Here is a 16035-nt window from a genome sequence, read left to right on the forward strand (position 1 = left end):
TTCTGGAATCCGGACACATGCACATGAGAAATGCAGAAACGACATTTATTACCAAGCTATAAATTAGAGGTGGCAGGGTGGGTGGGGGGAGCCAAGAAGTCACGTGTGGGGCTTCTGCCCTTTTTCTCTGTCCTCCTGGGCCTGGATTTTGAGTTCCTCGTCCAGGCGCTCCTTTGCGCGGACCACCTAGTGGGTCACAGATAATCAGGCCAGGAGGCCAAGCCTCTGCCCCATACCCCTTGCCCACATGGGACAGCCTCTTCCCGTCAGCCCAGGTCCATTTTTTGGAGGGCTGTGGGTGGATATTAATGCTTCCTTCAGCGGCACCCCAGGGTCAGGGGGTGGTCTGGGGAGACAGAGCTGAGCTGCAGCGGCCCAGCGCATGCTGTACCCTCTGTGAGCTGAAAGCTGTTTCTAGCACCCCACCGGTTGGGGCTCCTGCTCCTTCCAAGTCCCAGCTGCGGGGAGGGAGGGCTGTCGTCTGGGGTGCCACAGCCTGAGTGGCTGGACCCCACAGAGCTAAAGCAGTCAGAGGGGTGGCAGTTCAGGGGGACTCCCTGAGGCTGGGGCACCATGGGAAGGGCCGGCAGTTTTCTGTGCCAAGCCCTTAGCTGGCCAGCTCCCCCGACTGGGAATCAAGCCCCAGGTGAGGAGAGGGGGTCCCATGACTGACTTCCTCCCAGAATCAAAGACCACTCACCTTTGACTGCAGGTAGAAAGAGCCACCCACGGATTTGTCATTCACCTTAAATAAGTGTTCATAGTTCTGCAGAGGAGAGGGGATGGGTGAGAGGGCTGCAGACTGCAGGCGAGAGACGCCGGGCAGGCTATGTGGGGCCACATCAGAGAGGCAGCAGGGCTCCTCTCCACCCTGTGTGCCACATGCAGCTGTTGTGGTCAATGAGAGGCAGAGATGAGGACGGGTACCCTGGAGGGCGACTCGGCTGCTACCGGCAGGCACTCTGTCTCTACAACTGTCCTGCCTCAGGCCTAGAACTTCACCAGCAACAGTGGCTCTCGCAAGTTGGAGTCTGAGCTGGGTATGACTGCAGCCTCCACATCGGACCTCCTTGGCCAGGTCTCCCTTCACTCTTCCCGCCCTGGCAGCCTCTCCCCTTCAAACTTCGGGCGGCCCAGTGGCCTCACCTTCTGGACCTCCTCGGGGCTCAGCTTGGACACGTTGAGAATCTGCTGTGCCTCCTGGAGGCTGAGGCCGGAGAGGTTGGAAGCAGCTGCAGACCGGTGTCCAGCGCGTCCTCGGGCATCAGCTGCGGCCCGGCTGGCTGTGTGGACATGTGGGTGATCGCTCAGTCCTCAACAGCCCAGGCTTCACCCTGGGCCTTCCAAGTTGGTGGCTCACCCCTGCCACCGGCACAGGACAGGTGGCTAGGAGCTGCCTCTTCTCCTGGAGTGGTTTCTTTTTTAGGGGGTAGAGGCTGGGAAAGTGAGGACAGACGTGCCTCACTGGAGGATAAGGGCAGGGTCTGACCACTAAAACTGGTTCCTGGTCCCCAACCTAGACCATGAGATGACCCTGTCCCCCAACCCCCATATCCCAGGGGCACAGCAAATTGGGGAGCTTTAGGCTATGATGGGGACTGTACAGTGGGGCTGTGGGCATGAGAGGGCTCTGCAGCAGCCCAGCTGCCCACCTGTCACCTAGACCACCAAAGCCACTGCGTTGGGTGACCTCTTCCCTTTCAGTGACCCCAGAAACTAGAATCAGGAGCTGCTAAACTTTTCCTAAAGGCTCAGAGAGTAGCTATTTTAGGCTTTGCAGGCTAATGAGCCTGTACTGGAACCATTCAACTCTGCCTTGAAAGCAGCCTGTCAGCCGGGCACAGTGGCTCACTCCTGCAATCCCAGCACTTTGGGAGGCCGAGGCGGGCAGATCACAAGGTCAAGAGATCGAGACCATCCTGGCCAACATGGTGAAACCCTGTCTCTACTAAAAGTACAAAAATTAGCTGGGTGTGGTGGCACATGCCTGTAGCCTCAGCTACTCGGGAGGCTGAAGCAGGAGCATTGCTTGAACCCAGGAGGCAGAGGTTGCAGTGAACTGAGATCACATCCACTGCACTCCAGCCTGGGCAACAGAGTGAGACTGTCTCAAAAGAAAAAAAAAGGGCTGCATGCGATGGCTCACACCTGTAATGCCAGCACTTTGGGAGGCCGAGGTGGGTGGATCACCTGAGGTTGGGAGTTCAAGACCAGTTTCACCAACATGGAGAAACCCCACCTCTACTAAAAATACAAAATTAGCTGGACGTGGTGGCTCATGCCTGTAATCCCAGCTACTCAGGAGGCTGAGGCAGGAGAATCACTTGAACCCGGGAGGTGGAGGTTGCAGTGAGCCAAGATCTTGCCATTGCACTCCAGCCTGGGCAACAAGAGCGAAAACTCCGTCTCAAGAAAAAAGAAAAAAAAAAAAAGAAAAAAGAAAACAGCCTGTGGGTGTGTCTGTGTTCCAATCAAATCAATTTACAAAACCAGGGCCAGGCGCTGTGGTTCACACCTGTAATCCCAGCACTTTGAGGAGGGCGCATCACCTGAGGTCAGGCGTTCCAGACCAGCCTGGCCAACATGGTGAAACCCCGTCTCTACTAAAAATACAAAAATTAGCCCAGTGTGGTGTCGGGTGCTTGTAATCCAGCTACTCAGGAGGCTGAGGCAGGAGAATCACTTGAACCAGGAGGCAGAGGTTGCAGTCAGCTGAGATTGCCCCACTGCCTTCCAGCCTGGGCGACAGAGTGAGGCCCCATCTCAAAAAAAAAAAATTATGTTTACAAAACCAGGTATCCGGATGGGCCAGTGTGCCAGCTCCTGCCCTGGATGCTGTTGATAACCAGGTCCCCACTGAAGGATGCCCTGGTCTGGCACCATCACCCACCATGGGAAGTGCCCCAGGCTACCCACACTGCAGAACCAGCAGGTCTGAGGTGCCCATGGCTACGGGGAAAATCTGACCTGGAGAGGAACTTCCAGCCCAAAGGGGAGACAGACCCATGCTTACCTGCAAACTCCTGCCGCAGGGCCCGTGCAAAGGCCCTGCCCACCACCTGCACACCCATCACAATGATCTGCGCCAGGTACTTGGCCTGTGGGTAAATCAGGCACCCGCTTAGCAGGCTGCTCCCTGTGGGCCCACAGAGATGGGCCCTGGAAACGGCTGCCAAGGGTCAAGGCTCCTGGAGACCCGAGGTCATGAAGCACAGAGCTGCAGCCCCAGGCCACTCCCTCCAAAGCACCCTGAATGAAAGCTTCCGTGGTGGGTGGCTTAGTTACTCACTGGGCAGGCAGTTGGGGGGGGAGGTGAACTTGACGGAGCTCCCAGAGGCAGACTGGCCCCCCATCATCCTTCAGAAAAGGCGGAGAGGAGCAAGGCAAAGTGGCTGCAGCCACCAGCTTCAGGAAGAAACACTGTGGTCTGGGACCCAGAACACAGGGACAGTCCTGGACCTGGCAGTATCTCTCTCTCGACCCTGGGGCCCACACTCACTCTTCTTGAGTTTCTGAGATCAGGCCCAACCTTTATTTTACCAATGGGGAAAGAGATCTGTCCTAATTCTCCCAAGTCTGATGAGTTTAAGTCCATTCCATTCAATAAAACAAAGTTACTAAGCAAACTTGTTTCCATCTTCAAGGAACTAAAAGCCCACTAGAAGGGTATTTCAACACACTATGGACCAAATGATGAGGGAGAGTCAGGCTCGTTCATTTGTTCAGCCACTGGTTCACCCATTTGTTCACACATCTGCTGAGAGTCTACTCTGCTCAGCACTTGAACACAAAGCTACATAGAACCTGGTCCCTTCCCTGAGTCGGAGCACACTGCTGGCCTGGTAGGGAACCCCACTGTTGCACAGCAGGCTGAACATGCTGGAAGGCTGCACGTGTGATCCCATGCCCCACAGAGGCCCCGGGGAAGACTCAGTAAGAGGCGACCGGAAGCACAGAGTCGAGAAGAAAAGCTCAAGACTGAGATGGGGTTCTGTGAGAGGAGGGGATTCCTCCTGGGCTGGGCTTTGCAGGGCAGGTAGAATCAGGACGGAAATACTAGGGCTTTCTAGGCAAAGGGACTGGGTTGAGCCAAAACTGGCAGGAGAGAAGGCAGAAGGGAGTTCCTGCAATCAGCCAACAGCCTACGCTGGCCTGGGAAAGACTGGGAATCTGGCGGATGACAGGGAAAGCTGCACAGATCTTATGTGAAACAAAGAGATTATATATAGACAGCATTTACAAAGGACCTTGTGACTGCAAAGCTGTAGACGTGGGGGCGTGGCGCGGGCTGGAGGCGGCTAGGCATAGGTTGAAAGCTCATGCGGCACAGCCAAGTGACTTTCCTTTTCTTCCTAGTGCTTTTCTGTAGATTTCCCTTCAGTCAACAAGTATCAACTGAGCCCGCACACCAGGCACAGCGCCAAACAGCCAAACACGTTCAATTCATTGTGCCTTTTAATTCCGACACCTCAGGGGTGGGGGGGCCAGGGTTGGTGACTGGCCTGAGGACACACAGTGGGTGCCTCAGAGGCACACAGGAAACCCAAGGCTGGCACTATCAGTCATGGCAGCCACTACGCAGGGTCCCAGGGTCTGAAGGGAGGGCTCCTGGGCAAGCCGACAATTATCAAGAACCCAACCCAGAGGCCAGAAGGGCTCGCTCCAGATTCCAGTGGATTCGACTTCAGAGCTGGCCTTCTTCAGCCTCCGAGGACCTGCTCTTTCCTTAACAGGCGGGATGTAATTACCGGCCATTAGGGGAATGAACAAACACAAGTGGGTTGAGATTTCAAAAGTAGGTGGAAACTTCGTAACTTCTGGATTTCACAGCAGAAAGCAGAGGCCAGAGAAGACCCTCCTGTGATCACAGCGAGGGGCAGGGCTCTGGCCAGCTGTACCCTCCTATAATCATGGCATGGGGCAGGGCTGGGGCTGTACTGCAGGCGAGGGCGGGTCAGGAATGCACCTGCTGACACCTGCGGTCTCACGTGACTTCGCCTCCTTCCTACAGCCCCTCCCGAGTGGAACAGGAGGCTCAGGGATGGGATGCTGGTGCTGTCTGAAGGACAGAGGTGAAAGGCAGAGGGTCCCCTCGGCCTGAAACACAGCTCAGGTCTCAAACTACCCCTCCCACCAACTCGGTCCCTCTGCTGCTATCGCACGGCCTTGCAATCACTTGTTTACTATTCTGCCAAGGCTAATGACTGTTGCAAAATAATGAACGTTAAGAGCGGAGGTCATAACTGGGGAACTTCCCCAACCACCCCGGCACACTTCAAACCAAAGCGGTGTGATGGCCTGTGGCTTTAGCTGCCTAGAGCTGCAGGGCAGAGGGTGGCTGGACTGCAAAGTTTCAGCAGACTGGACGGCCCATTGAGGCCAGCAAGGTTCCTGCGGGAGGCATCTCCCAGAAGAGGCAGTGTAGTGTAGTGGTTATACCTGCAGGCTTTGGGATAACCTGTGTGCAAATCCCAGCTGTGCGACCACAGACATGTTCTCAACTCCTTTGAGCCCCAGTGTGCCTACCTGTAAAATGTGGCCACCAATAAAGCTGTCATATGGATTAAACGAGATAATGCCTGTCAAGTGCCTGGCACAGAGCCTAACGGTACAGTAGATGCTCAATAAACATTGGTTTTCATTCCTTACTGTTTCACAAACTGTCAAAGACCAGGCACTATGAAGTAACAAAGCTTCTTTCAAAATAGCAGCTCATTTGATGTAGGCCCTTTGCTTCCTCAGGGGTGAAGGCTGCAGAACACCATACTACATTCCCTCAGGGAGCTGGGAAGGAGCAAGGCAGCAGAATGAGAACCACGTTGACCTGGGACCAGAACCCTAGCTTTGTTTCTCAATAGCTGTGTGCCCCTGGACAAATTACTCAACCTCTCTGAACCTGTTTTTTGTTTGTTTGTTTGGGGTTTTTTATTATTTATTTTTTTGAGACTGAGCCTCGCTCTGTCACTCAGGCTAGAGTGCAGTGGCTTGATCTCAGTTCATTGCAACCTCCGCCTCCCAAGTTCAAACGATTCTCCTGCCTCACCCTCCCAAGTAACTGGGATTACAGGTGAACACAACCAAGCCTAGCTAATTTTGTATTTTTAGTAAAGATGAGGTTTCACCATGTTGGTCAGGCTGGTCTCAAACTCCTAACCTCAGGTGATCCACCCGCCTCGGCCTCCCAAAGTGCTGGGATTACAGGTGTGAGATACCACGCCCGGCCTTTTCTTTTTTGAAGCAGAGTCTAACTCTGTCATCCAGGCTGGAGTGCAGTGGTGCAATCATGGCTCACTGGCAGCCTCAGCCTACCAGCCTCAAGAGATTCTCCTGCTTAAGCCTCCCGAGTAGCTGGAGCTACTTGTACTCAGCCTCCGAGGACCTGCTCTTTCCTTAACAGGCGGGATGTGATATGGCCATTAGGGGAATGAACAAACACAGGTGGGTTAGGATTTCACAAGTAGGTGGAAACTTCGTTAACTTCTGGAGGCTGGGCACACGCCACCACATTTGGCTAAATTTTTGTACTTTTCTGGAGAGATGGGGTTTCACCATGTTGCCCAGGTGTGGTCTTGCACTCCTAGGTTCACATGATCTGCCTGCCTCAGCTTCCCAAAGTGCTGGGATTACAGGTGTGTGCCACTGTGCCCAGCCTCAGTTTTCTTAACTGCAAAATGGAAAGAATAATGCCCTCCTCACAAGAGGACAAAAGGCTCTCAGGAGGCAATGCCGTTAACACCACATGGACGGACAGCGGCAGGCCCAGAACTAGGCGGTGCAGCCACGCCCCTCATCCACCTATCCAGTACCCCAACGTCCCCTGAGCTTCCACCATGGGTCAGGCTGCATTCAGAGCTCACTCACAGGGAGCAGATCTCTGCCAGCTGTGGCTACCATGGGTGACCAAACCAATCACTGCCTGAGGCCCCTCCCAGAGACTCCAAACATCCCATAGTCCACTGCCTGACAGCTGGGCCTGAGGGTCCCAGGTGAGAGGACCCAGCTGACTTGGCATCCAACTTCAGGCCACGCGGCTGTCAGACAGCAGCAGTTAGAAGCACAGGATCCAACCCTGGCACGCGTGGAGGCAGCACATGCACCTCCTTGCTGGGCAGCAACCTGGCCCGAGGCAGGACCAGAGCCCAGCAGCTGGGACCACAGACAGTGCTGTGGGAGGCACTCAGCAATGGGGCTTACACTGACTTGTGTCTGAGATTCCCGTGCAATGCGCCATTGAGGCCAAGCCCCAGGCTCCGGGTAGATAAGCAGACAGCCTGAGACTCACTCTCTTCTCAAGGACACTCTGGTCACCCAGGGCCCCTGAAACATAGATACAGGCATCACAACTAGACAGGAGAAAGGTCAGGACCACAACTGCAGCACGTGCCACGACATTCCGGGCCCGGCCAGTGACTGGCACAGCAGGTGCTCCCGATGCATCTGAATGAATACGGCTGTTGCAGCCTTGCCCAACCTGATGTCTCATGAACTCCATGTCCCCAGGCAGGGTTTCCAAGCGCCTCCTAACTCTTTTGCAGGAGGGTTCTGGCCATCTCCCAGAGCACACACAATTCTCCACCGCCGCCTGCAGATTCGGTCCACTCCCCAGCGTGGCATTCGCAGCGCCTGGTCTGGCCTCAACTTCTCACCCTCATCTCTCTCCACGCTGCAACCACACCCTCTGATCCTAGAGCTGCTCTCATACTTCTGTACTCCTCAGGGCCTTTGCTGTTCTCAGTTCCTCCACCTTGAACATCCTCCCTTCTACCCTGATCCTGTCAAAACCCAACATCCCTCAGGACTTAACATCATCCCCCCATCCCTCAGGTGAAATCCTTCCCAGGCTCTCCCATGTATACCTTCCGACAGCACTTTCTTTTTTTTTTGGAGACAGAGTCTGGCTCTGTGGCCCAGGCTGGAGTGCAGTGGTGCGATCTCGGCTCACTGTAACCTCCACCTCCCAGGTTCAAGCAATTCTTCTGCCTCAGCCTCCCGAGTGGCTGGGACTACAGGCGCCCACCGCCACACCCAACTAATTTTTTTTTTTGAGACGGAGTTTCGCTCTTGTTGCCCAGGCTGGAGTACAATGGCATGATTTCGGCTCACCGCAACCTCCGCCTCCGGGGTTCAAGCAATTCTCCTGCCTCAGCCTCTCGAGCAGCTGAGATTACAGGCATGCGCCACCACGCCCAGCTAATTTTGTATTTTTGGTAGAGACGGGGTTTCTCCATGTTGATCAGGCTGGTCTCGAACTCCCGACCTCAGGTGACCCACCCACCTCAGCCTCTCAAAGTGCTAGGATTACAGGTGTGAGCCACTGCACCCGGCCAATTTTTTGTATTTTTAGTACAGACAGGGTTTCACCGTGCTGCCTAGGCTGGTCTCGAACCCCTGAGCTCAAGCAATCGACCCACCTCAGCCTCCCAAAGTGCTGGGATTACAGGTGTGAGCCACTGCGCCCGGTCAGCACTTTTTTTTTTTTTTTTGAGATGGAGTCTCGCTCTGTCACCAGGCTGGAGTGCAGTGGCCCAACCTTCAGCTCATTGCAAGCTCCGCCTCCCATGTCACGCCATTCTCCTGCCTCAGCCTCCTGAGTAGCTGGGACTACAGGCGCCTGCCACCACACCCGGCTAATTTTTTGTATTTTTCATAGAGACGGGGTTTCACCGTGTTAGCCAGGATGGTCTCCATCTCCTGACCTCGTGATCCATCCGCCTCGGCCTCCCAAAGTGCTGGCATTACAGGTGTGAGCCACCGCGCCCGGCCAGTACTTTCTTTTCCTGTTAATATACTATCACGCTGGGTGCGGTGGCTCAGGTCTATAATCCCAGCACTTTGGGAGTCTGAGGCAGGAGGACTGCTTGGGCCCAGAAGTTTGAGACCAGCCTGGCAACGTGGTGACACCTAACTACAAAAAATATAAAACATTAGCTGGGCATAGTGGAGCATGCCTGTTGTCCCAACTACCCAGGAGGCTGAGGCTACTCGTGAGGATGAGATGGGAGGATCACTGGAGCCGCAGGAGGTTGAGGCTGCACTAAGCTGTGACTATACCACTGTACTCCAGCCTAGGAGACCCATCCTGGGCAACACAGCAAGACCCTACCACTACATAAATATAAAAATTATCCAGGTGTGCTAGCACCCACCTGTAGGCCCAACCACTTGGGGGTCTAAGGTAGGAGGATCGCTTGAGCCCAGGAGTTCAAGGCTGCAGTGAGCTAGGATCGTTGCACTGCATCCTAGCCTGGTCGACAGACAGAGATCCTACCTCAAAAAACAAACAAACAAACACCTCATGAGTTTTGGGACAGAGGTGGGCTCAAAAGAGGTCTCTGACACCGTGCGATGCATAACTATGGAGGAGTCAAAACTGTCTGGGGCTCAGGTTCCTTATCTGTAAAATAAGGACAATGACAGCAGGACTTCATAAACATTAAATGAGAGACTCTACATAAAGCCTCAGCTCAGGGGCTGGCACTTGTAAGCTGTTAGCTGTTACGTTATCCTTATTACTGTGTTAGTTAAGAAGTGGCTGCAGGCCGGGGGCGGTGGCTCACACCTGTAATCCTAGCACTTTGGGAGGCTGAGGCGGGCGGATCACGAGGTCAGGAGATTGAGACCATTCTGGCGAACACGGTGAAACCGTCTCTACTGAAAATACAAAAAAAAAAAAAAAAAAAATTAGCCGGGCATGGTGGCGGGCGCCTGTGGTCCCAGCTTCTAGGGAGGCTGAGGCAGGAGAATGGCGTGAACCCGGGAGGTGGCGGAGCTTGCAGTGAGCAGAGATCGTGCCACTGCACTCCAGCCTGGGAGACAGAGCGAGACTCTGTCTCAAAAAAAAAAAAAAAAAAAGGAGTGGCTGCAACAGAGTCACTTGGGGAACTTATGTATGCAGAACCTCCAGGGATAGGGCTCAAGAACCTGAACTTTTATTTTTTCCCCTTTTTTTTTTTTTCCTTTCTGAGAGAGTTTTGCTCTGTCGCCCAGGCTGGAGTGCAGCGGCACAATCTTGGCTCACTGTAGCCTCTGCCTCCCAGGTTCAAGAGATACTCGAGCCTCCCAAGCAGCTGGGATTACAGGCATGCGCCACCATGCGCGGCTAATATATATATATATATAAAATGTGTGTATGTATACATATAATACATCATATATAAAAATATATAACTATATAGTATATAAAAATATATATAGTATACATAATACATATATATAATTTTTTTTCTTTTGAAACGGAGTCTCCCCTGTCGCTCAGGCTGGAGTGCAATGGCGGATCGCGGCTCATTGCAACCTGTCTCGCGAGTTCAAGCGATTATCCTGCCTCAGCCTCCCGGGTAGCATGGACTACAGGCGCACACCACCCCACCCGGCTAATTTTTTGGTGGAGACGGGGTTTCATCATGTGGGTCAGGCTGGTCTCGATCTTCTGACCTCGTGATCTTCGCTTCAACCTCCCAGAGTGCTGGGATTACAGGCGTGAGCCACCGCACCCGGCCAAACCTGCACTTTTAAAGGTTCCCCAGGTGACCTGACAGTGTGGCGCACGTCTGCTGACTGGCTCTAGGTGCCAACGGTATCACACGAACGCTCCATGCTCGGTGTCTCGGGGCCTAGTTCAAGTCCCAGGTCTGCCACTTCCCTGGAAAGGCCATTTTTCCACTGGGGATAACAACAGGGCAGCAACATCGACTCTGCAGCGCTGTAAGGTTCCAGGGCAGGGGAGGTGCTCACCGGCCAGCCCCATGCTCCACCGCCGCCCACGGCTGCTCGCTCACACGCGGGCTAGGCACAGCGCGACCACGTTTTCCCTGACCCTGAGGCCGCCGCTGCCGGCCTCGATCCCCCTGGGTGCAACGCCCCCAGACCATGCTTTCTGCCGTGCACGCAGGAGGCGCACGGCTCCCGCCTCCCAGCCCGAAGCTCGCCGCCCGGCCCCCGGTCCGACTCGGCCTCCCCTCCCCGGTAGCACCCGACTCGGGTCTCACCATGGCAGCCGCTCTGCCTCAGGAGCTCCAACTCCGACTTCCTGGCCCCGCGGCCGGGGCTCAAGGGTGGTCGCCGGGTCAGAGGTCAAGGGAAGCCGTAAAGAGCGCGTGCGCGACAGGGGGCTGGGCATGCGCATTCCTTGGGTCCCGGGGTGGGGCGCCGGCAGTGTCGTAGAGGCTCGGGGCGGAGTCGGAGGCGGGGTTTGACACAGCGCGGAGCCTGCGTTGCGCTCTGGATAACTGGGGGGCGGGCGTTGGGAGGGCGAGGGACGGTACCAGGAGCTTCAACTGCCCGCGTGCCTACCCCGGTGCGCTGGAGCAGCTAAGCACAGCGGTCAGACGTTGGGCGATTTCTGCCCTTGATTTTGCCAAAATATTTGGGAATGCAACATTATATGAAATCAATGAACATAATATGGAGTAGGATGCCAAATTCTCAAAATACTTTAGAAAACAGAAAACTTCAAACTAGGTTTCATCCACATTCCTCCTGCCTGGGAAGCTGGTTCCCTCCTTCAAATCTTTGCTCAAATGTCACCTCAATCAGGCCCACCAGGACCCCTTACAACGCCGTGATTTGCCCTCCATGAATGAAAAAAGTAACAGCTTTATTGAGATACAATCCATACATTTCATGATTTTCAAGTGCACAATCCAATGCCTTTTATTCACAGAGCTGTGCCACTGTCACCACTATTAGTTTCAGAATATTTTCATCACCCATTAGTCACTCCCCAGCCCCCTCCCCCAGCCCCTGTCAACCACTCATTTTTCTCTCTATGGATTCACAGGTTCTGGACACTTCATAGAAATGGAATCATGCAAGCCAGTTGTGGTGGCTCACACCTGTAATTTCAAAACTTTTAGGAGGCCGAGGTGGATCGCTTGAGGTCAGGACCTCAAGGCCAGGCTGGGCAACATGGTGAAACCCCATCTCTACAAAGAATACAAAAATTGCCGGGTGTGGTGGCAGGCGCCTGTAACCCCAGCCACTCGGGAGGCTGAGTGGTGGGAGGATCTCTTGAACCCAGGAGGTAGAGGCTGCTATGAGCTGTGATCACACCTCTGCACTCCAGCCTGGGCAACAGAGTCAGGCCCTGCCTCAAAAAAAAAAAAAAAAAAAGATAAAAATGAAAAATGAGAAAAAAAAAAAGAAATTGAATCATACAATGTGCAGCCTTTTGTGACTGGCTTATCCTCCCTTCTTGTCTCTATTTTTTTTCCCAAGACTCTGATCACCCTCTACCAAACCGCATTATTTATTTATTTTTTTATTTTTTTATTATTTTGAGACAGGATCTCACCCTGTCACCCAGGCTGGAGTGCAGTGGCACAATCCTGCCTCACTGCAACCTCCACCTCCTAGGTTCAGGCGATGCTCATGCTCTAGCCTCCTGAGTAACTGGGATTACAGGCATGCACCACCATGCCCCATTAAATTTTGAATTTTTAGTAGAGACAGGGTTTCACCATGTTGGCCAGGCTGGTCTTGAACTACTGGCCTTAAGTGATCCACCCGCCTCAGCCTCCCAAAGTGCTGGGATTATAGGCATGTGACACTGTGCCCAACCGATTTATTTTAAATTATTTTTCCATTTTTTTTTTTTTGAGACAAAGTATTGCTCTGTCACCCAGGCTGGAGTGCAGTGGCCCAATCTTGGCTCACTGCAATCTCCACCTCCCTGGTTCAAGTGACTCTCCCACTTCAGCCTCCCAAAGTGCTGGGATTACAGGTGTGAGCTACCACGCCCAGTCAAAAAACAATTTTTTTTTTTTCGAGACAGAGTCTCACTCTGTCGCCCAGGCTGCAGGACAGTAGCATGATCATGGCTCACTGCAGTCTTGACTTTCCAGCCTTGAGTGATACTCTCACCTCAGCTGAGTAGCTGGGACCACAGGCATGTGCCACCACGCCTCCCGGGTTCAAGCAATTATCTTGCCTCAGCCTCCTGAGTAGCTGGGACTACAGGTGCATGCCACCATGTCCAGCTAATTTTTTGTATTTTTCGTAGAGATGGGGTTTCACCATCTTAGCCAGGATGGTCTTGATCTCCTGACCTCATGATCCGCCCGCCTCGGCCTCCCAAAATGCTGGGATTACAGGCGTGAGCCACTGTGCCCGACTAATATTTGTATTCTTTGTAGAGACAAGGGTCCCCCTGTGTTGCCCAGTCTGACCTCAAACTCCTGGGTTCAAGCAATCCTCCCACCTTGGCCTCCCTTTATGTTTATTGTTGAGAATCTGTTTTCTTCCACTAGAGTGGGAGTTCCTGTTGGGCAAGACTTTTCTCTCTCCTCTGCTCTTAGATGTCAAGCGCCTGGAAGGGCATCTGGCACACAGCATTCGGCAAATGGTGGGATGAAAGTTGGGCCGCCTGGACCCCTGCTCTGCACCACTGCCCTTCTTCCTCTTCCTCCCGCCCTCCACATTCCTCTCTCTGTGCCCACATTGTACTTCCTCGCCTCGGAAGTGGCTCTCTCCCTGGCTGGCTCCTCATCAGCCTTCAGGTCTTGGCTCTCAGCTGAAAGTCACCTTCTCAGACCCTGAGTTCCCTGCCTCGCTGCATCCCAGCTGCTTCCTGTCCTACAGGTTTTTTTGTTTGTTTTTTGAGACTGAGTCTTGCTCTGTCGCCCAGGCTGGAGTGCAATGGCGGGATCTCGACTCACTGCAACATCTGACTCCTGGATTCAAGCAATTCTCCTGCCTCAGCTTCCTAAGTAGCTGGGATTACAGGCGCTTACTACACCTGGCTACTTTTTGTATTTTTAGTAGAGACTGGGTTTTACCATGTGGGCCAGGCTGGTCTTGAACTCCTGGCCTCAAATGATCCTTCCACCTTGGCCTCCCAAAGTGCTGGTGTTATAGGCATGAGCCACCATGCCCAGCCAGTTTCTCTTCTTTACTGCTGTCTTCACACTCCATCTGCTCCTGTGCAGACAGTCCGGCTCCCCTGCATAAGGCGGCTGTAAGAAGCTGAAGCTCCTTGCAAGGCCTTATCTCGCCTGTCCTTTACAGCATCCTGCCATCCAGAGCACTGCCAGGAACCTGAATGGTGAGCGAATGACTCCCAGCAATGCGCAGCTGATTAGGCCTTGGTACCAGAGTGAGGCTGAGATAAAGGGGAGCCCAGGGCCAGATCCCTGCCACCCACATTCCTGTCCCCTTTCCTTTCCAGCCAGCCCACAGACCACAGCAGCACAACAGGTGGCCAGCTTAAAAAAGTTTAATTGCTGAGAACATCCAGGGCAGGTGCGGGCCAGTCCCTGCAGGGCTCACACCCCCTTATTGGACCATCAGCTCTGCGATGTCCCCCTTCTCCTGGCTACAAACCTGGGAAGCAGGGCAGCTGGTCCCAGGGCCCTGAGACTGGTGCTGCTCCAGAAGGCTTGGTGGGGGGCCAGCCCCCAAGGCGCTTGACCAGAACTGAGACAGCAGGCAAGATGGGGCAGTGTGGGGTGACCAAAGATCCTGGATGAGGCCAACCCAGGCTGGGACCAGCCCAGGTCAGCAGTGAGACCAGGGGAGACAGGGTGCCCAGGGCCTGCCCGGGGACATGCTACTGACCTCCCGCCACCCTGCACCCCTGGCTACATGCTAGTGGGCAGCTGATGAGCAGCAGCTGACCCCAGAGACAGCAGAGGTGAGAACAGTCCCTGGAAGCTGCCAGAGGCCCAGAGGCTGTGGAAGTGCCCACGGGAAGCCAGGAGCGCAGGGGTGACATGTGCCGGGGCCAGAGAGGTATCTTCCAGCTTGAGGATGAGCTGTGAGGTGTGCACTAGGAGGTGGCAGCGTAGGTGGGGTGGAGGTGATGGGGGCGCAGGCTAGTCCTGGGGTGAAACACCAAGAGGTGGGAGGGAGTCAGGAGGGCCTGGGAAGGGAGGAGGCATGCACTGTGGCGTGTGCGAGGGACCGTGCTGTCTGCCGGGAAGTGAGGCCACTCGCCACTCACCCACTCGTCCTCGTCCACGCCTTCAAAGGAGTCCTGGGGGAGTGGGTCTTCCCGGTTCCCCAGTTTTGCCACCATGGCATTCAGGAGCTGGGAGAGAGGACAGGAGAAGGGTAGGGAAGGGAATAGGACTTGCTACTCCCACTCCAAGAACAACCCTGACAATGCTATGAAAAGGGCTTTTTTTTTTTTTTTTTTTTTTGAGACGGAGTCTCGCTCTGTTACCCAGGCTGGAGTGCAGTGGATGAATCTCGGCTCACTGTAAGCTCCGTCTCCCGAGTTCATGCCATTCTCCTGCCTCAGCCTCCCGAGTAGCTGGGACTACAGGCGCCCGCCACCTCGCCCGGCTAATTTTCTGTATTTTTAGTAGAGATGGGGTTTCACCATGTTAGCCAGGATGGTCTCGATCTCCTGACCTCATGATCCGCCCGCCTCAGCCTCCCAAAGTGCTGGGATTATAGGCATGAGTTACCATGCCCAGCCGTTTTTTTTTTTTTTGAGAGACAAGGTCTTGCTCTGTCACCCAGGCTGGAGTGCAGTGGTGTAATCATGGCTCACTGCAGCCTTGACTTTCTGGGTGCAACTGATTTTCCTGCCTCAGTCTCCCAAGTAGCTGGGACTACAAGTGTGTAACACCATACCTGGTTAATTTTTATGTATTTTTTTTTTGAGACAGAGTTTCGTTCTTGTTGCCTAGGCTGGAGTGCAATGGCGCAATGTTGGCTCACCACAACCCCCACCTCCTGGGTTCAAGTGAGTCTCCTGCCTCAGCCTCCCGAGTAGCTGGGATTACAGGCACGCACCACCATGCCCGGCTAATTTTGTGTTTTTAATAGAGATGGGGTTTCACCATGTTGGTCAGTCTGGTGTCAACCTCCTGACCTCAGGTGATCCGCCTGCCTCGGCCTCCCAAAGTGCTGGGATTACAGGCGTGAGCCACCGTGCCTGGCTACACCTGGTTAATTTTTAAAAATTTTTTGTAGACATGGGGTTTCACTGGTCTCAGGCTGGGTCTCAAACTCCATCGCTTAGATCCTCTTGCTTTGGCCTCCCAAAGTGCTGGGATTACAGGTGTGAGCCACCATGACTGGCCAAAAGAGCCA

The 16035-nt window shown here is 54.1% G+C and overlaps 2 protein-coding genes across 2 annotated transcripts in view; both read right to left on the reverse strand.

The window, feature by feature from the left end:
• Window positions 1–31: 31 nt before the first annotated feature.
• Window positions 32–11123, reverse strand: PAM16 (presequence translocase associated motor 16). Its single transcript, XM_007984219.3, has 5 exons — window positions 10986–11123; window positions 3014–3098; window positions 1147–1283; window positions 701–766; window positions 32–186 (listed from the first exon to the last, which is right to left on the reverse strand). Exons 1-5 carry the CDS (start codon window positions 10986–10988, stop codon window positions 100–102), a joined length of 378 nt encoding a protein of 125 aa, XP_007982410.1. The 5' UTR covers window positions 10989–11123; the 3' UTR covers window positions 32–99.
• Window positions 11124–11572: 449 nt separating this feature from the next.
• CORO7 (coronin 7) overlaps window positions 11573–16035 on the reverse strand; it is a 68654-nt gene continuing 64191 nt past the window's right edge. Inside the window, exons 27-28 of the mRNA XM_007984243.3 lie at window positions 14936–15022; window positions 11573–14813 (exon numbers count right to left, since the gene is read on the reverse strand). Coding sequence (XP_007982434.2) covers window positions 14808–14813; window positions 14936–15022 — 93 coding nt within the window. The 3' untranslated portion in view covers window positions 11573–14807. The remainder of the gene's footprint in view (window positions 14814–14935; window positions 15023–16035) is intronic.

Source organism: Chlorocebus sabaeus, chromosome 5, assembly GCF_047675955.1.
Source record: "Chlorocebus sabaeus isolate Y175 chromosome 5, mChlSab1.0.hap1, whole genome shotgun sequence".
Taxonomy (NCBI): Eukaryota; Metazoa; Chordata; class Mammalia; order Primates; family Cercopithecidae; genus Chlorocebus; species Chlorocebus sabaeus.